This window comes from Camelus bactrianus, chromosome 12 (assembly GCF_048773025.1).
Source record: "Camelus bactrianus isolate YW-2024 breed Bactrian camel chromosome 12, ASM4877302v1, whole genome shotgun sequence".
Lineage (NCBI taxonomy): Eukaryota > Metazoa > Chordata > Mammalia > Artiodactyla > Camelidae > Camelus > Camelus bactrianus.
In genome coordinates, this window is record NC_133550.1 from 31,093,345 (window position 1) to 31,118,856 (window position 25,512).

At 36.0% G+C, this 25,512-nt stretch overlaps 1 protein-coding gene across 5 annotated transcripts in view; it reads right to left on the reverse strand.

The window, feature by feature from the left end:
* POLR3B (RNA polymerase III subunit B) overlaps nt 1-25,512 on the reverse strand; it is a 105,331-nt gene that overhangs the window by 64,088 nt on the left and 15,731 nt on the right. For all 5 annotated transcript variants that reach the window (XM_010970465.3, XM_045506960.2, XM_045506961.2 and 2 more), the window contains 4 exons: nt 24,484-24,592; nt 17,117-17,239; nt 11,994-12,113; nt 7,223-7,357 (listed from right to left, as the gene is read on the reverse strand). In XM_010970465.3, coding sequence (XP_010968767.1) covers nt 7,223-7,357; nt 11,994-12,113; nt 17,117-17,239; nt 24,484-24,592 — 487 coding nt within the window. The remainder of the gene's footprint in view (nt 1-7,222; nt 7,358-11,993; nt 12,114-17,116; nt 17,240-24,483; nt 24,593-25,512) is intronic.

Below are 25,512 nucleotides of genomic sequence, written 5' to 3' on the forward strand. Positions count from 1 at the left end.
CTAGAGAAGGGTCAGGAAGCCCTCCTGCTGATGGTCCCAGGCAAAGGTAACCTGCACTGAGAGAAGGGTAGAAGCAAAATTTAAAAAGGTCCAGTTTTTTTCAGAGACACACATACGGAGAACCTATAGATCAAAAAGAATTTAAGAGACATATCAACCAAATGCAATATGTGAAACATGTCTGGATCCTATCTGAACAATCCTACTGTAAACATCAACAATATTTATAAGGAAATCAAAGAAATTTGAATACATAATAGATCCTTGATGATATTAAGCAATTACTGTTTAAAATTTTACGTGAGAAAATGGTATTATGATTTTTTTTAATTGTACCTTTTAGCATTTTTTTTACTATATAATACCTTTAAAGTATTTATAGAATGTGATTTGAGATACTAAAATGATTTGATAACTTGAACTTGTTTAAATAATCCAGTTTGTGCAATGGGGGGAATGGAGAGCTGAGGAGGATACAAGATTGATTTCTATTAGATGTGATACACACACACACACACACACACACACACACACACACACACACACACACAATAGAATATTACTCAGCCAGAAAAAGGAATGAAATAATGCCATTTGCAGCAACATGGGTGGACCTAGAGATTACCATACTAAGTGAAGTCAAATAGAGAAAGACAAATACCATGTGATATTACTTATATGTGGAATCTAAAAAAAAATGATACAAATGAACTTATTTACAAAATAGAAATAGACTCACAGACATAGAAAACAAACTTATGGTTACCAAAGGAGAAGGAGCAGGAAGACAATTTAGGAGTTTGGGATTAACACATACACACTACTACATATAAAACAGATTACCAACAAGGGTAATCCTGTATAACACAGGAACTATATTCAGTATCTTGTAATAACCTATAATAGAAAAGCATCTGAAAAAGAATTTATTTATATATGTTTAACTGAATCACTTTGCTGTATACCTGAAACTAACATAACACTATAAATCAACTATACTTCTATAAAAAAATAAAATTTTAAAAGATGACTTCTACTGATAATTAAAATTGTGTGATGAATACATGGGAGCTATTTTACTATTTTACTATTCGATTTTTGTATATGTTTGAGATTTTTCTTAATATTTTTATTTTAAAAAATCTACAAAAATAAGCCCCTAAAGTACTTAGGAGTAAATCTAACTAAAGAGATGTAAGACTTTCATAGGGAAAATTATAAACTTTTACTGAAAGACACCAAAGAAAACTTAAATGAAGAAAATATTCATGGATGAGAAGACTATATATTTAAAGATTACTAATTTTCTCCAAACTGATTGACAATTCCAATGCAACTCTAATCAAGGTCCCTAGATTTTTAATGAAGACTGAGGCTAACTCTAAAATTTATATGGAACAGCTAAGACCCTAAAATAGCCAAGACACTTCTGAAAAAGAAGATGAATGAACTAATTAATGCATAGATAAACTGACCAATGGATAGAACAAAGAGCCCAGAAGCAAACAACACATATGTTAAAGTTTGTCATATAATAGAGATGGCATTTCAGATCAGTAAGGAAATGAAAGACCAAAAAATGGTGCTAGGACAATTGCTTATTCATTTGAAAAACAAATGAAAATGCATTCCTTACTTCACTCCATACACAAAAATCGATTCCAGATAGACTAAAGAACAAATACCAAAGGCATAAGTTTAAAATACAAAGAGTACTATTAAAAAGAAAGGGGTGATAAAATTGACAATTAAAATTATAAACTTGTAGAATTAAGAGACCTCATGAAGTTAAAAAAAAAAAATTCCAAACTGGGAGACGATATCAACAACACACGCAACTGATAAAAAGTTGGATCCAAAGTATACAAAAACCTTAAAATCAATATGGAAAATACAGACAACCCAAAAGGAATCTAAGGTACTTAAAACAGTAATGTAATGCTTGGGGCTATTATACATGTGCTCATTATTTACTTAAACAGGAATTCTGAAATTCAGTGAAATCTTATAAGCTAAAAGTTTTCTACATTCTACACTGTATCCTCGAATGTTGATAACCACAGGTAGTTTTTTTGACTCATAATGAAGAAGACATTCAAAGCCAGCGAGTCTCCTCTTCCAGTCACTGCTGAAGAAAGCATTTCCTTAGTGCAATGTGATTTTATGTTCTTCCCTCTTAAGGTAGACATGTCATTCCACCTTTCCTCTAAAACCAGCTTTGCAGATGGGAAAGCCAGGATCTTGGACTTGAATTTACCATGTCAGAAGTGTTCTAAAAAGAAAACTTCCTCCTCTGAGAGCTTAATCCTTTCTTCCACTCAGACCCAGCAGTTTCCCTCATGGAAAGAAAGAATATGGGGATGGAAGCAGGTGCAGGGGGTGGGGGAAAGGGATGAAGAAGCCCATTTCAGCAACTTCCTGTGGAAACTGGCAAAAGAAATTTGAATAATCATCCTGAACAGAAGCAAATGCCCTCAACCTAAACCACAAAAGCTCAGCTCTATTTTAATTAGTCTCTTACACTTAGACTTTTGTGTCTCAAATTATGACAAAGTTTTTTGGATCCCCGCTGAATTTGCTGTAGCCCTGATTACAAGGAAATGTCCTGGTACTAAACAAGTAAAAATAAGAGCACACTCAACAAACTACTGCCTCATTAATAAATTTCTCCACCCTTAAAATTTCAACTTAAGAGAAATAATGTTCTCCAGTTCACAGAGCAGTGAGGAGCTACAAGGCCAAGTCACACAATAAGCCACATTATTTAGGTCAAGAGTAAAATGATTAAAAGGAATGGAATGCTGGTGATAATATTCAATACCTTTCATTGCTCATATGAGGCCTTTCAGCCTGCCTAAGACAGGAGCACTAAAGAGCAAATTATATTTAAGAAAAAATGCTGACAGCTCATCAATTGATTTTCAATGAAAATGCTAAAAAAAATTAATAAAGAAGTTAAGCTTCTGAAATACAGTTTCACCAATTAGCTTAATGTCAGAGAATTCTAATTAGGCGTCTTGAGATTGCTATTTAGTGTTTAAGCCTTCAGAGTGCCAAATTCTCCTTTTCACACAAACTGGTTGCAAAATTAAAGACATTAGGCAGCCTTAATTACATTATCAGAACAGCTGGGATTAGGCAATCTCTGAAGTCAAGACGGCATTCTTTTGTCACAGGGTGGAAATCCCTGGCTTTCCAGGGTGCCGGATTTTGGTGCCGTTCCATATCTCATCCATACAAAGCAAGCTGAATTAGAAACAAAAAATTTGCAGACAAAGAATAGAGTAATGCTCAGCAAATAATGAACACATTACCAAAAAAGAAAAGGTAAGTGAAAAGATTAAGCCCGAAATCGGTACGTTTTGCTAACACCTCTATTGGCGGCTGGCTGGCCAGCCCTCTGGTGGCAAGAGACTGAGGGAAAGCTCTGTGAACCTGCTTGGCCAGTGGATACAGCTCCGTTATCTAAAGCTGAAGCACATTTATACTCCCTCATCCCATGGGGTGTGAAATTAGCAGCTATTGTTTTTACACATTTTTGCCAACACAATGCCTTTTATGTCTTTACGTTGTTCATAAAGCAATGTTTCCTTGCACATGGGAACCTTCTTTTTAATTCTAATTTTTCAAGCAACAAGATAGTCTTTCCTCTCCCCTCTCGACTCCATTCCTTAGTTCTCCACACAACTAACTTTTTTAAAAAAGGATTCATTTAACAGCAGGATTTTTTTTCCCCAACTAAAAAAACTGTAAAAATTGGGATTGATGGTGGTGGGGATACGTATAACTCCCTGAGCAGTGGTCAATCTGAAGGTGGTCAAAAACCCACCTGTTAGCATCAGCCACTAACCAAAAAGAACTTCCCAAGTATTTAACACATTAACTTTTCCCCCCAAACCTAAGATTGCTATAGTTTTTCAATTCTAGTTTAAAAATTTTTAGATGTGGTAATTAATACCTGCTGTTATCATTCCTGTCACCATCATCTGTCATCTGGAGTACTGTCAGTCTCCTAACTGGTCCATTCCTGGCCTGTTCATCTCCAAATCAGATCTTTTAAACTGAAAATCAGACTTCCCTGATCAAAATTCTCTCATGGTTTCCCACTGCATGTAAAATTAAATCCAAACCCCTTCCCGTGGCCTACAATGCTGGTTCTCATCACCGCTACACCTCACACACTCTAGCCATACTGGTCCTCTCGTCTCCTTCCACTTCCTTCAATGTCGGCACTGTCTGGAGATGTACATGCTTGTGTGGGTCTCTTGACGGAATGTGTGGGTCTCTTGACGGAATGCAGTTTCCAAGGTTGTGTGAGACTGGTTTCTCCTCACTCAGGTTTTAGCTGAAATGCCTGAGGGCTCAGCTTAAAATGTCACTTTTTCAAAGAGATTTTTCCTGACCAGAATAATGTAACACCTCATCCCCCTCCCAACATCCCAACTCTCTAACATAAATTAGCCTGTTTTTGATTTTCTTTGAACATTATGACCATCTAATATTATCACATCTATTTACTGTTTACTTGTTCACTGTCTGCCTCCCCTACCAAAATGTATGCTCTTGAGAGCAGATGACTCATCAAGTCTCGTTCACTATTGCATCTTTGGTGACTAGCACTTTATCTGGGGATAGAAAGATGAATATAAATGGTTCCTGCCCTCAGTGAGCTTACAGTCTAAAGCAGGGGAAGAAGTGTGCAAGTAGAGAACTATAAGGTAACTCAACATGCAAATAAAGACCTGAATGAAGTGTTACTGGCTTTTGGAAGACAGAGCAACTAACTACTCCTGGGGTTCACGGATGGTTTCAGAGAGGGTGACTCAAAGAATGATAAATGGGTAGGAGCTCTTCATGATGGGGAAGGAGAAGGGGAGACGAGGGAGGGGCGACTTAGGCAGAAGGCATAGCTCAAGGGCACAGAGGACGAAAGAGCATCATGGTGTGTTTGGGAAAAAGTGAGCAGCTCGCCCAGGTATGAGATGAGGCTGGAAAGGCGCACAGGGGCCAGGTCATCAAAGACCCTGACAGGCCTCCTGAAGAATCCACACCTGGTTCTGCAGAGCAGTCAGATTATGTTTATGAATTTCACAGAGTTTCAGGGGAAGGGCAAATAAGCAGAGAAACAAGCCCTTATACCCCACCTCAACCAGAGGGGCTCAACTTTTACCTATTTCAGTATCAGGATTCTGAGTAACAGTTCATACTTTAATAAGCCTTGAAACCCATGTCTGAAGCTCAGGTCTGCTGAGGGATGCTCCTGAGACGTGAACCTGTTCTTCACCCAACCTCACAGCAAGTGCTCAGGAATGTTGGGATAGCTTTGCACCAGGTAAATAGGCAGGCACCTGCCCAAAGCCTTCAGAACAGACAGAAGGGAGGGGCAGCAGAGAACTGGAGAAGGTGCACAGAAGATTCAAACACACTAGTGTTGGGTTCACTCTTAAGCTGAGTTGGGATATGTGAATATTTGCTTTATAAATCTTAATACACAAATACACACATGTTATTTATAGTCTTATATGCAAGAAACTTTTCATAACTAAGAAGCACATACACAAAGGCAGGCATATGTCAATTTCTGTAGCAACTCACCCTTTTAACTGATTAAATCCCCCTGAGTAAGAAGACATACTGCTTTGAATATACTTCATACTAACAAAGACAATTTATTCCCTTATACAATTTCTTCTAAAATTGTAAAATCTGACTCCAAACTTGCCCCTGACAAAGGACCCCAAAGGAGAACTATAAAACTTAGCATAAATCCTGGGCTGCAAGATGTTCCAGTTATAACTGAAAGAACTAAACAGAATGTTTCAGCTGTTTGCTGCAAGGACACACAATTCAGAGGTTTACAGACAACTTGACTCCCTTAAAGCAAACAAAAGCCTGAACATTCTTCAGAGGAATAAAACAGAATTCTGAGTCTCTACAATTCATCATCCACATTGTCCCTTAGGATACAATACAAGATAGTTACACATATGAAGAAAAAGGAGAACATGACCCATATTCAAGAGAAAAGCTAGTCAAGAAATTGATCCTAAGATGACTGAGATGTTGGAATTAGACCAAAATTCTAAAACAGCTGTTAAAATTCAAGAATGTAAATGAAAAGATGGTTGTAGTAATAAACAAACAAGAAATCTCAGTAGAGAAACAGAAGCTAAAAAATACCCAAATGAAATTTCTAGAACCAAAAAATACAGTATCTAAACTAAAAGATTTACTGGACAAGTGAATAGCATGTTAGAGACAACATAAGCAAAAGTAAGTGAACCCAAAAACAGACCAATAGAAATTATCCAATCTGAACAGAATAAAACTGAAAATAAAATAACAGAGCCTCAATATCAAAGGGCCTACCAGTATAATTTGAGTCAGAAGGAGAAGAGAGAATAGTACAAAAAAGACATTTAAAGAAATAAAGCCTAAAAATGTCTCATATTTGGTTAGACATAAAAGTACAGACCTAAGAACTTAGTGAACCCTAAGTAGGACATTAACAGAGACCACCACGCCAAGGTACTTCTTTAAAACCCAAAGATAGAAAATATCAAAAGCAGCCAGGTCTGTATTCTAGCTTTGATTTAAAGGCAATTTCTGATCTAAATGCTGAAACATGAAGTTTTGAAGACTTTTAGACACTTGCTACCCAGTTGGAAGGGATACATACTCTCAAAATAAGATATAATTTATCAGGCTAAGATTTAAAATGACATCCTCACTAACCCACTTCTACTATGTCATCAGAAAGGTTAGGGGATTGTTTAGTTTATCATCTTTCGCTCTCACCAGACTATACAGACTAAAAGAAAAGGGACCTTTGTGTTTTATTTCCCCCATATGCTCAGTTCCTATAACTATGCCTGGCACATGACAAAGGGTTTAATAAATATTTGTCAATTGAATAAATGGTACTACTTAAAGTCATACTTCATTTCCTACATTAAACAGAATGAACGTAAACATCTCAACTAAAGATGTAATACAGGTAACATACTATTAACACATTTAAAGCACTAAAACAGTTTCACAGTTAAAGAAATTCTTAAGTCAAAGAAATAGTAAGTCATGTGTGAAATGTTTATGTATACTTCAAATACAGAAAACCTACATTCCATTCAGCTGTCTCTTCCTCCCTATCTAAAATAAATGCTAAATTAATTTTTATTGAGGAAAACAAAATAAGATCTCTGACATAAAATAATTAAATCACCTGTCCTGCCAACTCCAATCGCTTGTTACCGTAATAATCTCTGTCATCAACTTTATTATCTCCTTGGGCCAGAATTACTCTTCGCACCATCACTGCAGTATAGATACATTTGGCTCGGAAATTGAATTCTTTAACCTGTAATTCAGAAATGAAAACAATTTTTTAACATGATGCACATTAAAATTTAAGGTGTCTCAAGAAAAGAACCAATGTTACAATACTTAAATAAGAAAATAATGAATTGTTATGATTCTCGCTATTCAAAGAAATTCAACTAGTCTAAACTTTCTGAGAGCTGAGATAACGACTTTTTTATCTTTGTACTCAATACCCGTGGTAGCTCTTCTTCAAAGACGACCACCATCAACCCCTTCTCTCTCTTTTTGTTTCATGCCATTCTTTCATTAAGAGGTAGAACCCATCATTCCCTTTGGATTGGCCTATAAACTAGCAGTTATCACTTTCTTTCTCTTAAGAGTCCTTAAGCACTATATGAGAAGTCCAGGATACTCTGCTGGGGAGAAAGGATGCACTAGAAAAGCACTGAGGAGCCAGAAATGTGAGTGAAGACGCCATCTTGAATGTCTGGCTCAGTTGAGCCTACAGATGACCCTATCTGCAACTTCATGAGACCCAATATGACCCTCTTTCCCCACTAATGAGCCCAGTGAAACCATAGAACCATGAGAGATCAATAAACAGTTATATCAAGCCATTAAGTTTTGGAAATGTTTCTTACACAGCGATAAGTAACAGGAATGGTACTAAAATACTGTCAGGACTTAACAAATATCTATGGAAGGAATGAATGGATTGATGAGTAAATTTGCTGCAAACATTTCATTTAATATTCTCCTGTACAATCAAAATCAACATTAATCAATCTGGCCCAATCAGTAAGCTAAATGAGAACTGGTTAAATCATTGAACTTGCTTGTGTGGGGAGACAAAACCTGAGGTAATGGGTAAATTCTTTCTCTACATCCAAAATGAGAAGGTCTGAGAGTATGGCCTAAGCTTCTGCCAATTCTAAGGACTATCTAAGGCTTGTCTATAGAAGATTCATATCATAAACTTTGTTTTACTTTCCTTAATCACTGAGTAAGATCCCAATGAGTTCCTATTAAGTTCATCACTATCACAGATTAATTCAGGGGATCTTGATTTAAAAGAACAACAGCAACTAGTTGCTAATAAGGAATTATACTGAATATGTTAGAAATTTCTGTATATGTTTCAAAAAGTTCATTCTCCTCCAAAGGAAGTTTCACTTCTTCTTTAGGTCAATTTATTCTCTTTCTATTACTGAGAACTTTGGGATGTGTTAACTTTGGAATGTGGTAAAAGAAAAAGCAGTCCTGAAAGCTATTTTGTCATCTTGCACTCACAAAACAGTTACATCAATAAAAAAGGTTGGAATAAATGTAGTTCTTTGCTTTGTTACCTTTTTTTTTTTAAGTGAAGTATAGTTGATTTCCAATGTTTCAGGAGTACAGAAAAGTGATTCAGTTATATGCATATATATGCACTCTTTTTCAGATTCTTTTCCACTATATGTCATTACAAGACTGAATATAGTTCCCTGTGCTATACAGTAAGTCCTTGTTGTTTATTTTATATATGGTAGTGTGTATCCATTAATTCCAAATTCTAAATTTATCCCTCCCCCTCGATTCCCCTTTGGTAACTGTAAGTTTGTTTTCTATGTCTGTGAGCCTATTTCTGGAAATAAATCTAGTTCTTTAAAAAGAAAAATCTCTAGTGCATCCCTAAAAGCAAAAACAAACAAAAAACAAAAACAACCATACAACCATAACACCAATTACCACTAAATAGAAAAACCCAGTCTTTGGGCAGCTATAAGCAATTTACATTCTCAATTGGTATTTTACAAAACTGTATGGTCCTCCATTCAGGTACATCTATTTTACTTCTTTTTTTTTTCCCCTTATTTTAATGTGGCAAGTTACAATGAACATGTTACTCTTACAGTTGTATTTACCTTTTTTGTTAATAAAAAAATGCAAACTTTCATTAACCAAATTTTCAACTTTTAACAAAGTCCATATCACATTTTTATTTTGCTGGAATACTGGCAGATTCTCCCAAGACATTTCTAAGTAGAAATAAATATGAGTATTTGTAGCAGATGGCCCACTGCACTTTAAAAAGCACTTGAACATTAACTCATTTAGCCTGTACTGAAAAGGAAATGCTAGGTCTAAATTGAAAAAATAAGTTAATACTGAGCCCATTTTTCCTACTGATATGGAGAGAAGGAATCCTTTAATCTAGTAACTGACATCACTTGTTGTTAGAATGCCAATAATAGTTCGGATATCCTGTTGTGGAGTGTTAACCTCTGGATTATCTGAAAGAGGGAGAGAAAAAAGACCTACCAAATGAGCTTGGAACACTGAAACAGAATTGTTGACACTAAAACTCTGAAGTCCTTTTAATATTATCTTGGAGGAAAAAGAAGTCCTAGGCATCTTGGGGCAGTGGGGCAAAAGCTTAGAGCAGTGGTTTCCAGTTTTTAGTGTGTATCACAATCACTGCAGGGCCTGTTAAAAGAGATTGCTGGGCCACACCCTCCCCAGAATGTTTGTTTCAGTAGGTCTGAGGTAGAGTCCAAGAACATCTAACAAGTTCCCAGATGACACTGATTCTACTGCATAGTCTGAAAAACGCACTTCGAGAACCACTGCCTCCAAGGAACTGAGAGGCCGTGATTCGGAGCCAAAACCTCTGCAGGTCACCCTCAAGTTACAAGTGCAGGGGACTGCAGTGTCCTGCTGATCTTTCTCCCTCTATGTAGAAACATCTGAACCAGTGCCTTCTACATTTCAATCATCAAGCACCACTATCAGGACTACTGTCACAGCTCTGTAACACTTAAATTACTAATTACTTAACATTTCTAGTCAACTTAAAGCAAGTAATTTTTAAGCAAGCCTCATCAGCTTCATCCTACACAATTATATCATAAAACCCCAAATACCACAAAAATGGATCTGATGTACTAGTTCTATTTTTTCTGATAAGTACGTAATTATTTAAATTAAAATGTCTTTATATCATCTAAAATCCCCTCTAATAGTATACTTAGGTAAATATTGCCCTAACCCATTCTTGAAAATGAAAATCTTTTCTTGATTTATCTATTCTGACTTCACTACTCCCTGGATTATATGTAACAAACAGCTTAGGCCCACTGCAGCCACACAAAAGTGCTAATGTTCAGCTTTATCAATTTAATGAATGTCGTTCTGGCTAGCATTCTATCAGCTAAGGCTCTTTAACCTAAAGGTCTCCTCAGTTATCATACCAAGCTAAGCGAGGCCCCAGTGGGGACGCTATGGCCATGTCAGGGAGCCAGTAACCATGGGCTTTACGTACATCTCATCACTGAATCATCACACCAACCCTGTGAGGAAGTGGTATTAGTCTCACTGTACAGATGAGAAAACTGAAGCTTAGGAGAGTTGACTGGCCCAAATTTAAATCAGTCAGGAAGTAAGAAATCAGGTTTGAACCCTTATCTCTCTGGCTCTAAAGCCCTTGTTGCTGCTACTATTCATTTTTGCTATTTTGAGTCTTAAACTGTCCTTCTAATCATCTAAAAGAGTTTACAATTCAGTTCAGCTTTAACATTAAGACTTTCTAATTATTTGAATCAGATCAAGGACACACAAATAAATGGCAGCCAAAGGGCAAAATCAGAGACCCATATTAGTTGGCTAACAAGGTGTTTATCAAAATAAGAAAACTGAATCTTACTGTGTTTAGGGAGTCACTGTCTACTTCTACAGTTCTCCCAATTTTCCATTACTTATCATCAGCCCCTGAAGGTAGAGTTTGCAAACCCTCAATTAGATCATTTGTGAATAACACACATGGTAACTCATCATAAACCAGACTATTTGGTGAACAAGATAGTCTGACTAACAATTTTATAATTTAGAAAGAGTAGCATATGTATTAAATGGGAGTGGGGGAAAAATGATTCTTGCCAACATGGTTGATCTCAGTTTTATGATAAGTTAACTAAATAAATATTAAGCACTGTTTCAAGGGTCAGAAGATGGGATTCTAGCTCTCTCTCTATGACCAGTAACTAGCTGGGTGGCAAGGCAAATCATGCAGCTTTTCTGGACCTGAGCATCTTCACTGTAAGTGAAGGAGGCTAGACAATGTGAACCTAAAATTCAAGGTCTAGAAGATCAGCCATCCAGTATTTTAATAAAAGTATCTATGATAGTGATGGTAACACAACAGTGAGGATGTACTTAATGCCACAGAACTGAACACATAAAGATGGTAAAATTTTTTTGAAAAAGATAAGTTTTATGTTATGTATATTTTACCACAATTAAAAAAAAAAGTGTCCATATGGGCAAGGCACTATAAGCTTATTTAAATTTATTTAAAAATACCTAAGGCACCATCCCTGTCCTTCGAAACAGTGAATCTAACAGCAGAACTAATATATGTATGAATATTAAAAAAACTATAATTTTGGACTGAAAGAAGAGCCAAGAGAGTAAACACGATCAGATTATGATACAGTGCAGCTAACATAAGTACAAATAAACTGTTGATAATGGAAGATTATTTCTGGTGGGGTAGTCCACTGGAGGGTCCAATTTAGATTCTCTCCTTTCTTAAGGAACTAAGCTTTAATTTATGTAAAGTTGTATTCAAAATTCTTTAACTTTAATGCACGGACCACACAGTGATCATTACTCACAGCTGCAAAGGGGTTACTCACCGGTACATGGGTCAGAATGGTAGAAGCCAGGAGCTCTCTTGCTTCTTCTATTTTGGTTTTCTTTGGTCCACCTCCCCACATCCTTTGCCTTCTTACTTTGTTCCCTATATATTTTAATGCCTATAAAAACAGAATATATTATAATTATATTTGAGTGACATCATCAGAGGGAATTTATTAAGCAGCTACCCATATATAACACTATGAGCAGAAGAGACAAGGACTCTGGTTATAGAGAAAGCTGAATTGGTCCTAGTTAAAAATCAACATTTGTCATAAACCAATGACAAAATAACATTATACACTGTTTGATACACTGGTTCCCTTTTTCCTGTATAATTTGTCTCCTTACTATAAATTGATACATGATCACTGTAGGAAATTCAGGAAATACAGATGAGATGTGTATATCAGCCATTCATCCTCCACCCAGAGAGAATCCCAGTCTATAGTTATCATTTCGTGGTAGTATTTTTTTCCTCTCAAAAAGGAATCACACCATATAAGACTTCTATCCTGAAATCTATAAAGCATTGCTGAGAGAAAACAAAACCTAAATAAATTGAGGGTTATGCCATTTTCAAGGACTGGAACATTTAATAGTGGTTAAGGTGGCTTACAGTTAAAATTCTCTCCAAACTGATACATCAAAATTGCTAATTATACTCCTGGAAGGCTTTGTAAAAAACAAAAACTGATCCCAAAACTTATATGGAAATGCAGAAGACCTAGAATAGCTGAAACAATCTTGAAAAAGTCAGATTTACATTATGTGATTTTTAACTACAAAGCTACAGTAATCAAGACAATGGGATGCAAGGATAAGAACAAATGGATCAATGGAAGAGAAAAACAAGTCTGGAAATTAACCCGCACTTTTAAGGTCAATCAATTTTGACAAAAGTGTCAAAGCAATTCAATGAGCAAGGGAAAGTCTTCTCAACAAATGGTGTCAAAAACAACTAAATATCCATAAAGTGAAAAATTAACCTCGATCCCTACTTCACACCAAATAGCAAAATTAGTTTAAGATGGATTTTAGATATAAACATTAAAACACTTCCAGAAGAAAACACAGGAGAATATGCTCCCGCTCCTGGGATAGCAAAGATTACTTTAAACAGGACACAGAAATCAATAACCACAAAAGACAAACAAATGAAAAACACCCTCTCGACAATCAGATTTTATCAAAATTAAAAACTGCTCATTACAGTTAAGATAATGAATACGGAAGCAATGCGCTGGGAGAAAATACTTGCAATACATAAACCTGACAAGGGATTTATATCCAGGATATATAAATAATTTTTAAAAAGGACTAAAATTCAACAATAAAAAGGCAACTCGATAAGGAAAATGAGCAGAATATTTAGAGACACTTCACAAAGGAAGGCGATAAGTACATGAAAAAGTATTCAGAATCATTAGTCATCTGGGAAATGCATGATTAAAACTACAATGAGATACCACCAAACACCCACTAGAATGGCTAAATGAAAAACACTGACAACACTGAAAGTTGGTGAGGATATGAAGCAATCAGAATTCTCAGACACTGCTGGGAGGATTGCAAAATGGTACAATAACTTTGGAAAAAGATTTGGCAGTTCCAACTTTATAAAAGTTATATACACACTGCTTTTTCGATCCAGCAATTTCATTCCTAGCTATTTATCCAAGAGAAATGCCAAAATGTTCAGGCACAGTCTTGCACAGGAATGTTTATGGCAGCTTTATTCATAACAGCCAAACAGTGAAACAAACCAAATGTCCAGCAACAGGAAAAGATAACAAATTGTGGTATATTCATACAATGGAATACTACTCAACAATAAAAAGGAATAAGGTACATGGATGAATGACATAAAGAGGAAAAACTTGGATGAATCTCAGACAGTATGCTCAACAAAAGAAGCTGGATACAAAAGAGCTTATACTGCATAATTCCAAATATAAAGTTCTAGAACAGGCAAAACTAATCTATGGTGAAAAAATAAGAACAGTGGGGAAAAAAAATCAGAGGATGGAGGTTAAAACTGAGTATAAAGGGGGATGAGGGAATTTTCTGGGGTAATGGAAATATTCTGTACCTTATAAAAATTATGCTGTTAAGATTTATACATAGCAGTGTACAAATGAGTACTAAAAATAAAATATTAAAAGCTAATCAATAGGTGGGGAGTAGTACAGATCTAGACAAAACAAGATAGGCAAATTGTTTTTAATTGTTGAAGCTGGGTGACAGGCACATGAGGGTTCATAATACTACTCTGTATATTTTGTATATGTTGAAATGTTTCCATAATAAAAAGTTTAAAAAGAAGAGCATCATATGGTTCTTATTATTTTGTAACAGCAATGAATGCATTTCTGTTTTTTTAAACTGGCTTTCAGTTAGTCAGAAGAAAGGCCTGGGATCCCTGATTCTTTATCCTGGAATTCCTGTCCCCAATTACCTGTCTGGGAAATTTCTTCTCCACGCTTCAAAACTTAGATCAGGTATCACTTCCTGTTTGAAGCCTTTCCTAACTACACTCCTTTCTCTCTGCTATTTTAATTCCTTATGTACAAAGAATTGAGTACTTCCATTCATGTTCAGATTACACTGTATTTTTAATTATCTATTTACACATTTGTCTCTCTTACTATGTGATGTGTCTGTCATTTTTTTCTTTGATTCTTAATGACTAGTATAGTGTCTGGAATGGAATGCAACTCCTGTGTTAAGATTTGCACATCAAATCTAGGATCTTCCCTGTTAAAAGGTAAGATGTGTAAGGTAAGAGTGTAAGATGAAATAAGACCCTTAAAACAGACGCTGCAGTAACCTAGTAGTTAATAACAACTAGATAACTAATTAAAGCGAGTCAACAGTTGTTGGGACCATGAATAGGCAGGCACTTCAGTTTTCCCTAAACAAGGCTATCTTCATTAAATTTTGGTCCTCTAGTTACCTTGGGAAAGAGGCTAAAGATTCTTCACTTTTTTGAGGAAGAAATAGAGGAGCACATGGAACCAAGTATCCCTTCTGATGTAGCAGGAAGCAACCTTTTCCCTAGAAGACCTAATAAAGCTGCCAGGGGGTTACAGTGTGAGGGCTGGGGTAACAGCCCAATCTGTTCATAAGCAGGCCGAGATGACACCCCTAGTGCATCCTATCCTCCCAAAAAGGTAATAAATGATTTCTTCCCTGTATCAGAGCCCCTGGCAATGATGATATGAAACGTCCGTGACCAATATAATAGCAAAAAGGCTTTGTGAACAGAAGAAATGGAGAAGAGACTAAAAAGGGAGGCATTAAAAACAAAACCAAACACAGATTTTAAGCACTTCACTGAAGTGCCATGCAGTCAGAAGTCCTATTATGTAACATAAAGTATACTTGCTACATTTTCATTTAGAATAACATAAAATATTCATGTTGCCCTAATTTATATTTACAACTTATCAACCATTTTGGATTATATGTGCCTCTGTAACCTCTTAATGGTTGCAAATAATTAATCTTCACTTTAATCCAGCATGCAGAGAACAAGTCATCTCAAACTTCTACTTCCTGTTTGTCTTTCTCATGTTAGGAACATTTGTCTTTCTTAAGTTAACTAATTGCATATTCCTCTCCTCTTTTAACTGAACTTTTCTAATTCAATTAGCTAAAATTTTCTGTCAGTACCTATTTAAGAGAAATAAATGATTTTCCAACCCACTGTTTAGCCCTTGCTCAAATAGCTTTACGATGCTAGGGTTGTTTGGCCAACAATGATGATATCTGTAATAAAATGAATAAAGGATCTCATTGAATTCACTGGGGTATCATTAAGGTAAATTGTTCTTTCAAGGTATTACATAGTTTTAAAGCACAGAGTGTTATCTACCAAAATTGAGCCAATTTCTGGGTATTTCTTAACATTTTCTCTTCATGTTCTTGGAACCTCTGGACACAATACTTTCAGCTGATAACAAAGATGCATGATCACTAAATATTTCACTTTCAGTGAAGACCAAAAATAGAATCTCCTAAATTCAAATAACTTTTCCTGATGCTGCTGGCCTGATAACTAGAGTTGACTGCTAATTAACTACAGAAAGGGAAGAAGGCAGTGATGAGAATAATCCCTACTGACTTGTGCTTTGGAATTATGTATGCTTACATATGACAATTAACCTTCCTAAATGTTTGGCTTAGCCTATGAAATTAACAAGATTGGTTTGATTTTTTTTTTAGAACATGTACTAACAGATCATTAAGTAGGAAAATGCTATCTCTAAGAGCATCCTAGGTGACAAGAAAAAAGCAGCCTGGAATTTATACCTCATTGTACGCAGCCCACAGAATAGACAATGTACATATGGATAAATAAGAAGTGTCTATTGTGCTTCTATAGTACGGAATTCCTATCTCCCAGGATGGCTACAAATAATGTCACTACTGATTTACACTTAGCAAAGCACTTTACAAATATATAAGTAAAAATCCTAAGTATGTTAGAGCTCCCTGTCACATGGGAAGGGAAGTGCAATTATTTTTATTATGTCTAGCATATATATATAGTTCCCTATCTTCATCTTTGAGTCTTGTCCTAAAGTCCACAGGTTCCAACTAGGAGTGCCTAAGCAAGTCAACAAAGGCTCTTTAGTGAAAGGGGACTCTGATCTAGGCCTTTGTTGCTGGTAACATGCAGAATTCAGGAGAAGGGACAGATCCTATACAACTGAATGCTGAAAGCAACTGGAGGTAGGGAATAAAAAGGAATATTAAAGAGAAATGCATGAAAAAACAAAAAACCTCCTACAGTAGAGTTTCTGTAGCTTAAAAAAATGTATCACTCAGGCAAATAAGGAAAAAAAAGAGTACTTGCTTTTGTATCAGAACAAAAGCCTCTTGGCCACCTTTCTAAGTTAGTTTGACACCATAGGCTGATAACTAGTCTAGGCAAACTCCTTCCTCCAATTCCTAAAAAAATGAGTTAAAGAAGCATCTCTACCACTCCTCCCGTCTCACCAACATCCATCCTTCCCAAATCCATACCCCAAAAGTCACTGCATCTGATGCTTTATCAATGAGCAGCACTAAATCTCCAATTCCCTTTCATAGCAAAGGAAAACATGAAAAGACACACCTGCATCTGTGTGAAAATCTGAGCTTTCTGGCACTCTTCCAGACTGGGCCCAAATGCAGCCATCACGTGCTCCTCTGTTCCAATCATCTGCACAATTTCCTGGTCACTCTCAACACCCATGGCCTAGGAAGGAAAGAAAAGATAGAAAGAGTGTTGGCTTTGTGTTAACTCACTGACATTTGCTTATGCTAATTTGGCATTGTTTGTGGGTATTACTTCTAAGCAAAAGCTAGCTCTTTTTTCAGAAATGGTGCCATCTGGCATTGGCAGCCATAGCCCAAGCTGCAGAAGAACCTGAAACAGAAATTTTGATTAGGAAGAGGAAAACAAACATTCTCAAGCACTTCTGCATGTGCACTGTATCTTCTATAATTTTAAAATATCCTATGAGTTTCACTATGAAAAAAGGAAGTGGGGAGGTATATTGGAGATTGCTCACAATTACAAAGGCAAACTGAAAAACACAAACCAAAATAAAACAGGCAAAGAGCAGTAAATCAGAAAACATGCATGGCTGAAAATAAACAGAATCCCAATTAGTTTTGCCACAAGAATTTTTCTGAGAACTGTCAAATAATGTAACTTCAGGATAAAAGAAATTTTCCTAAACAATGTTTTACCTCACTATTCTAGAGATAGCAAGCTATACTTTACGTAGGTTTTAAAGGAGCTTTCTTAAAAACTAAGAACACACTTGGGTTTAAGAAACCCATTTATCTTTAAGTGTTTCAAGGTGGCAGACAGCAATGCAGGTCTTTGGTAGATTCCATATGGTACCAAGGCTCAGTCCTTTACACATTTACCTGGTATTCTGCCTTACCAAGAAATAGAGCATAATCTTACTAAACCTCTCTTGGCAGAGAAGTAACCTGCTTTTTAGAAGTTAGGGGAAAAGTTACATTTGCATTAAAATTCTTCCCTCAGCTGTGCAGAACAAAACAGAACTGGGGTAACTGTCTAGTTAAGCTTTGATGATCTAGTTCTCAGTTCTTCTCCACACAAGAGAGACACAAAGGGAAAATTGGATTCTGAGCTCCAGTGCAGAACATCAAGAACATCATCCTTAATACAAGGGAAAGGGCTTCTCCCTCAAGTGAGGAGAGAATGTCAACAACAGACCTGAAGCCCCTACTGTCACATCACCTCCTCCCCTCAGCTTCTTCACTTCTGCCAGGAGAGGGCAAACCAAGTCCCCTCCAGTCAACATCTGAGTTTCAGTTGTCTGTACTGCATAAGTAAGATTTCTATCTTAGGATCAGATGTCAACTTATTGAAAGTTCTGAAGCTTTCTGAGGGAGCTAAATACATCCTATGTCCCTTATAAGCCAACTGTGGTGGTTTTTAAAATATTTACAAATTCTCTGACACTCTCTTCAAATGATAAAGACCAATTCTCCTCCCCTTGAGTGTAGGCTAAACTTAATGACTCACTTCTATAGAGAAAAGGTGGAAATGACAGTGTATGACTGGAGCCTCGGTAATAAAAGGCACTGCAGCCTCCTGCTTGTTCCTCTGGGGCAAGCTAGCGGCCCCATCAGGAAGACACTCAAGTGGTCTGTGGAAAGGTCCCGTGGTGAGGAACTCTTCCCATGGTGAGTGAGCCGCCACAGAAGCCCTCCGGCTCCAACCCAGCCTCCAGACGACTGCGCCCTGGCTGACACCTTGACTCATGAAAGACCCTGAGCCAGAACCACTCAACCAAGCAACTGACCAACGGAGACTCTGCTATAATTTGTTATTCAGCACAGATAATTAACAGACCAACTTTAGGAATTAAATCCCTTAACCTTTGAAGAAAATATTTGAAGTGTACAACTTGTTTTATTCTAAAAAAATTTTTGCTTAGTGAACAAATAAAGAAATTCCCAGTATACAGATCTCTTCTTTATACGTTAATTTTTAGGTCTTTTTATCTCTAATTTGATATGATGCATTTATTCAAATGGACACTAGACATAAACTCTAAAAATTAAAGAAATTCATTAAAACACTTAGTCTTTCATGGATTAAAGAAGAGCAGTCCTTAAAAATGATCACTTCTAATTTTTAAACACATGAAAAAAAGCTAGATTATCCTTTGCTCAAACACACTGAGTTGCATCTATTCTGATGGTGATGGCATATATAGAACTATCTACACTTTCTCCTTGGTCTGCCATACCCAGTCAGAAATACTGGATGAGACTATTTCTCTGTAGAAAGCTAATTAGAATATAGGTTAATTTTTACTTGTCAATCTCTCAAAATAATGTTACATGGGTTTCAACAGAATTCAAATACTAAAAAACAAAAACAAACCAACAAACAAAAAAACCTAAAGCAATAATTTGCAGTAGAATCTAGTCACTTTTCTCTAAAATCTTTGATATAAAACTTTGTAACTAAGGCATTTCACCTCTCAGAGGAAAGCTCAGACACTAAAACTGACCTACTGGGGACAGATGCCAAACCAAGCAGGCAAAGTGATACAGGAGGAAAAGGTCTCACTGAGACATAAACAGAACCCTGGAGCTGAAATGGCAGCGGATTTCCGGATTAGTCCCCTTTCTTTAGGCACGTTCACAACAAAATCTCCTGAAGGCCAACTACATTATTTTAATGCTTTTTAGTTCAGTAATCTCCAAGTAAAAAAGACTATACACTTCATTGCCTATTTTGGTTTTAATAATGAAAAAAATCCTTCCTTATTTGACATATGGATTGTCACTTCAAGTTGTCCTGATGCTGATCTAAGTAGTAATTTTTTAATTGTACAAAACTCTCAAGTGGCCTAACATGGATCTGAACAGACTGATTAGGCCCTCCAGGTAGTTCTAAGCTTGAAGCAAAGACATGCCAAGCACACGGTAAATGACAACAATTGTGCAAAAAGAATGATCAGTGGCAAAACTTTGCTTTAAAAGGCCTAAACGCTTTCCGTATCAAATCACTGAAACACAGGGAGATAACTCAGTCAGATTCTCATCAACAGTGCTCCAGCTCCAAAGATGGAACTGACCTTATGACTATTTAGCCTTCGGAAGTCACAGCTACAAATAAATGACATATTGCTATGGAAACGACAGCAAAATGCCCAACCATTTTGCTTTACAGACATAATTCAGACATCTGAAAACTAGCTTTATACAGAACTCTTTGTACTCCAGATATCTGAAATCATTTCACCTAATAAGTCAAAAGTGAATGCTATTCAATAACCTTATGAAAAAACAGCAGAGATAATATGTTTCAGCAGAAGGTCACCCAGTCTGGCAATGAGTAATAAGAATAAAAATAAGGGGAGATGCTCTTTAAAAAGTAGCATGAAGTCTTCTCCTTGGAGACCAACTACATGCAACTAAAAGTGTGACTTTTAGAGACAGAAAGAATACTAATGAGCAGAAGAGTATGATATCCAGGCTAACGGTGATATGTTGAAATACATTATGTGAAGAAGGGAAAGGGGGTAAGTTCTTAAAATATCTGAAATTCAGAAATGGCTAATTTTTCATTAAAGCAGACAGAAGTCAACATTACCAAAAGCAGTCCTAGCAGATAATAAAAGAACTGTGATGGCCCACTTGTAATTTTTTCTCTTTAAAGATCAAAAATTTCAACATAATACAACACCCAGGACCCTTGATATCTGTCTTCTTTTCCATAAAAACTTTCAGACTGCAGATGCCATCAGAGTGCAACTGCTGAATACTGAGGGATGCAAAATCTAAAGTGGGAAAGATTCATGGGCAGGAGAACCTTTGTAGTGATTCAAGTCCATAAATAAGGCTGATCAAGGTCTTAAAAGCTTTATCCATCATATTCAGACTCAGCATGGAGTCTGGAAACCCTGCTGCTTCTGTCACTTTTGGCCAATTGTTGGCTACAATCAACAACCATCAAGTCCTAATGACTGTCAAGGTCTGTGTTAGGGCCACACAACACAAAAAGAGAAATGAGGTGACTTTTCTGGTATCTTACTTGACTTTCCTGGGCTTCTGACATTAAATGGAGAATCAAACAAAGAGAAACAGCATCGTCTTTCTACACAGTCTACTTTTCAAAAAATATATTATCTCATTTGCTCCTCATAACAACCCTCTTAGGTGAAATGCTCACTGTATACATGAATTATCCAAGACTCAGGAAGACTGGGAAATCTATCTTGGGAAAGCCCAAGGTCACAGAGCCAATAAGTGGAGAAGCCAGAATTCAACCTAGAGCCATCTAAGATAGTCAATATTCTATGCTGCCTCACAGGTGGAAAAGACTTAATAGTGGTTATCAAACAAGTTTATCAAAACATCCCTATAGTAGGAGACCAAAAAAAGTGACTATGTGTGACCAATATATTTAGTTAACTTATTTGAACTGAAAATTTTAAAATATTTCATTCTTATACATTGCTGATTAGAATGTAACGATTTATGTTTCAGGAGAAAAATTCAATGACATGCACCAATTTTTTTAAAAAAATATATAATTCCACTCCCAGGAATTAAGTCTCACAAAATAATCAGCAACACGCACAAACATGTATATATAAGGACACACAGTATTGTGTATAAGAGGGAAATCTTGAGGGAAAATGACACCTAAAATATTCCTCTATAGAAATCTGGTTAAATAGATTATACCACATATAAGCATTCTATATAATACTTACTAAAAATAATGATGTAGATTTATATTTACAGATGAGGAAAACTAGTCACAGTTCACTACTAAGTGAAAAAAATAAAATCAATGTGTATATTACAAAAGCAAAGGCAAAAAGGTCTTGGGGGAAAAAAATCCAAGAACATAGTTATACTTTCTAGTGCCTTTCTGAATTTTTACAATGCAAGGACTATTTTATAAATCAGAAAGGGAGAAGTTTGATATCTCAACCACTGATTATGTAAAAATGCACATTGCTAATTTATTGCCCTATTCTAAAAAGGATTTAAGTCAGTTATAAATATATGTATACATTTACAATATAATATTAAACAAATTTGATAGAGGTAACTGTCTTATCAATTCTTTATCACTTAGCCAAAAAAGTACTTAATAAAGGTTTTCTGGTTTTAACACATATATGTGTCTAATGATCCATTTTCCATGTGAGTACTATAAGATTATAATTAATTTATTTTTAATTATAATTAATTTAGAATTTTTGGTCTAAGGAAAGCAGTCGTCTGCATTTTCAAGCACTGAAATCTTCCATAAAAGTCCTTCTGATGGATGGTAACATACTGCCCTCTGCTGGAGATGTAATTCTACATAGATAAAATTGTCTTTATTCACTAAACCCCACTATGTACCCAAGACACTGCATTGTGCACTGTGCTGTGCAATTCCTAGAAAAAAAAAGGACAAAATTACTTCTGTGCTTAAAAAATATAAACTTTGAAGAAAGATAATAAAAAGTAAATTTAAGAATTCTCTCTGGTCCCCCTGACATAATGGCACTGCTATTATGATTATCCTCATCGTCACCCTACAAAGAAAATAAATGGCACTATTTCATTTAGAGAAATCAAAAGTGCATTAAGCTACACTAAACACTAAAAAAATTTCCTACAACCTCCTTCACATAATTGCTTTTAGGACATGGATATGGCCTGAGTTAATGCACCTGACTTGTCAACATGCATGCAAAACCTATGAACAACCAGGGACTTATCAACTTATAAATTATCTGAATTACTCAGTGTCTCTTCAGTAATTCCTCAAATAACCTGAGCTCTTTATTTTAATCAACCTAGTCCTCAAGATTCATTTTATACCCATATACAGTCTCACCGTAGTTACATTCTACAAGGTTGCCACAAACAGTGAAATTAGGGAATACTGAAACATTGTTCCCAAGGGAAATACAAAGATAGGTTCCTGTGAACCTCTGGTTACATTTTCTTCAACTGGTCAATACATAAAGTTGTTTTATCTATGTTTCTGTTGAAAGACATCTTACTTTATTTCATCGCTTCATTAACACTGAACTCACGTCCAGCAGCCCTGTAAATCACGCCTGAATGAAGCTGATCTAACATACATGTTTTCTCCATAAGCTACACTGCAGCTTTCTTGTGGTTAGAAACACTAGACAGCACTTCACACCATACTTGGAGGCCATCTTACAGTAAAATCACCAACAAAACACACAAAAATTTGAAAAACATGGCACTAAACAGAATGCAAAAAGAGCACTTGTATACAGTATGACATCTGAAAAGGAGGCAAGCAGACCTGTGCTTGACAGTGGCTGGGAACATAAGAATTTGGTGACTCAAATTTTTCACTGCTCTTTTCATGCACCTGTCTGCGAATAACTGTAAAATCACCACAAGTAATGATTTGGGGGTTATGAACAAATTTTAGCAAGCATTAGAACTGGCAAATACAGAATCTGCAAATGCTGAGGATCAACTGTCTCACATACTGCCAACTATTTTTCTGTTTGCTTAATGATTAACACTATAATTAAACTGTTCACAGAATGTGTATAATATTTAAGTCCCAGAGCAGGGAAGTGGGCCACTATTATCTGAAAATTATCTGAGAAGACTATACCATTTAAACATAATTTCAATGGGAAAATTTCTTCTGGGTTCTAAGCCAACAATTCACAAACAAGATGAAAAAAATCAGTTTTAGATTAAAGATTCATATTTAGGAAGAAATTCACCAGAATCCAGAAGCCCATAAAACAAAACAAACTTGGTCCACACTCTTTGACCTGGAAAATCCCACTGCTAGGAACTTAGCCTACAGATATCCTTGCCCTGTATAACATATTACAGCAATTTTGTAAGAGCAAGAGAGGTATGTGTCCACTGATGAGGGAACATTAAGTAAACTATGTCACATCCATAAATGCAACCATTTGTTAAAAAGAACGTGGTAGTTCTGTATGAACTAACATAACAGTATCTCCAAGATGCAAGCTACAAAAAAGAAAGCAAGCCAAGTGCAAAACAGTGTGCAATGTACGTAAGTAAAAAACAAAACAGAGAAGAAACCTGCTACATATTCATGTGCTGTATATGCATAGACTATCTCCAGAAAGATGCATAAGAAACCAGCAGCAGTGGTGCCCTTGGGTAGGAAAACTATGTGTTTAGGTACAAGTGGGTGGGAAGCTTACTCATCACTATATATACCCTTTTGTACCTTTGGAATTCTTTATGATGTACCTATTTTAAAAAAGAGATCACTATTTCAAAAAATTCCTGAAACCCAGTCTTATTAGCTTTCAATTTAAAATATATCACATGCCTGACAACTTCTCTATGCCACAAATCTTTCTATTCTAGAACTCCTTATGCTCCAAATTTCTAATTATATATGAAAATAAACCATTAAAATAATTCTTTATAATTTTCAGTAGATATCTGCAGCTTTACCTTAAATATAATGACAATGGGTATATCTTCTGACAAAGTATTATGCCTCAAATAAAATCGTCCTTGTTTCACAGCCATATTGGTTCTGCTTTTTTTCTCATGGGTAGAGCTACAAGGAAACACAAGTTGGTTAAACTATATCCTCAATTAGTTCCAAGCTAGTAACATGCAATAGCAATGACCAGCAATCAAAAAAGTTCAACTGATCAGCAACGATCAGTAAGGTCCTTCTTAGAAGATGCCTTTTAAAGATATGCAGCTCCCTCCTGCCTCCCCTGTCACTTCCATGAACATTTTAAACACTATAAATATTTCTTCGGCTTTGAGCTTGTGGAGGAAGTTCTGTGAGTGAATGAGTGCCAATCACCAATTCATGCTTACCTACTTCATTTTGATTTCACCTGAATTACTTTGATCCAGTGTCGGGTAAACTTGTGATCAATCTTATACACTTGAAAAGAAAAACTTCAAAATGGGCCTATAGCATAATAAGAAAACTATGAAGAAATGAATGGATATACTATGAGTTTTAAAACTAATAATCCAACAAAATATACCTACAGTCTTGGTATACAATGAAGTCAAAAGAAATTAAGGAATCTCCTCCTATTAATATTTGTTAGCTGTAAAACTCCTAATGGATTTAAAAACATTTCCAAGCTTTAATCAACCACAGTAACAACACATACCGACCACCTGCTACATACTGGGCACTGTTACTCAGGCTACTTACATCAGCTCTCATCTCCTACGTACTAACACTTATTTCCAAGTGTTGTCCTCTTGGTATGAGGAAACCAAGGCTTAGAGAAGCTAAGTAACTGTGCCCCCAAATGCTTCATAAACAACTCTGGGATTCAAATCCTGATTATTCTGGCTCCAAAAGCTGCGTACAGTAGGAATTGTGGGTTGCAGAATTATTAGACCTGGATTCAAATGCTTGCTTCCTCTGATGATCAATGTCACTCTGTGCCAGGCCTGCTCCTCAGCTAGAAATAATAACCCTTATCTTGGAGGGCTGTGGTGACA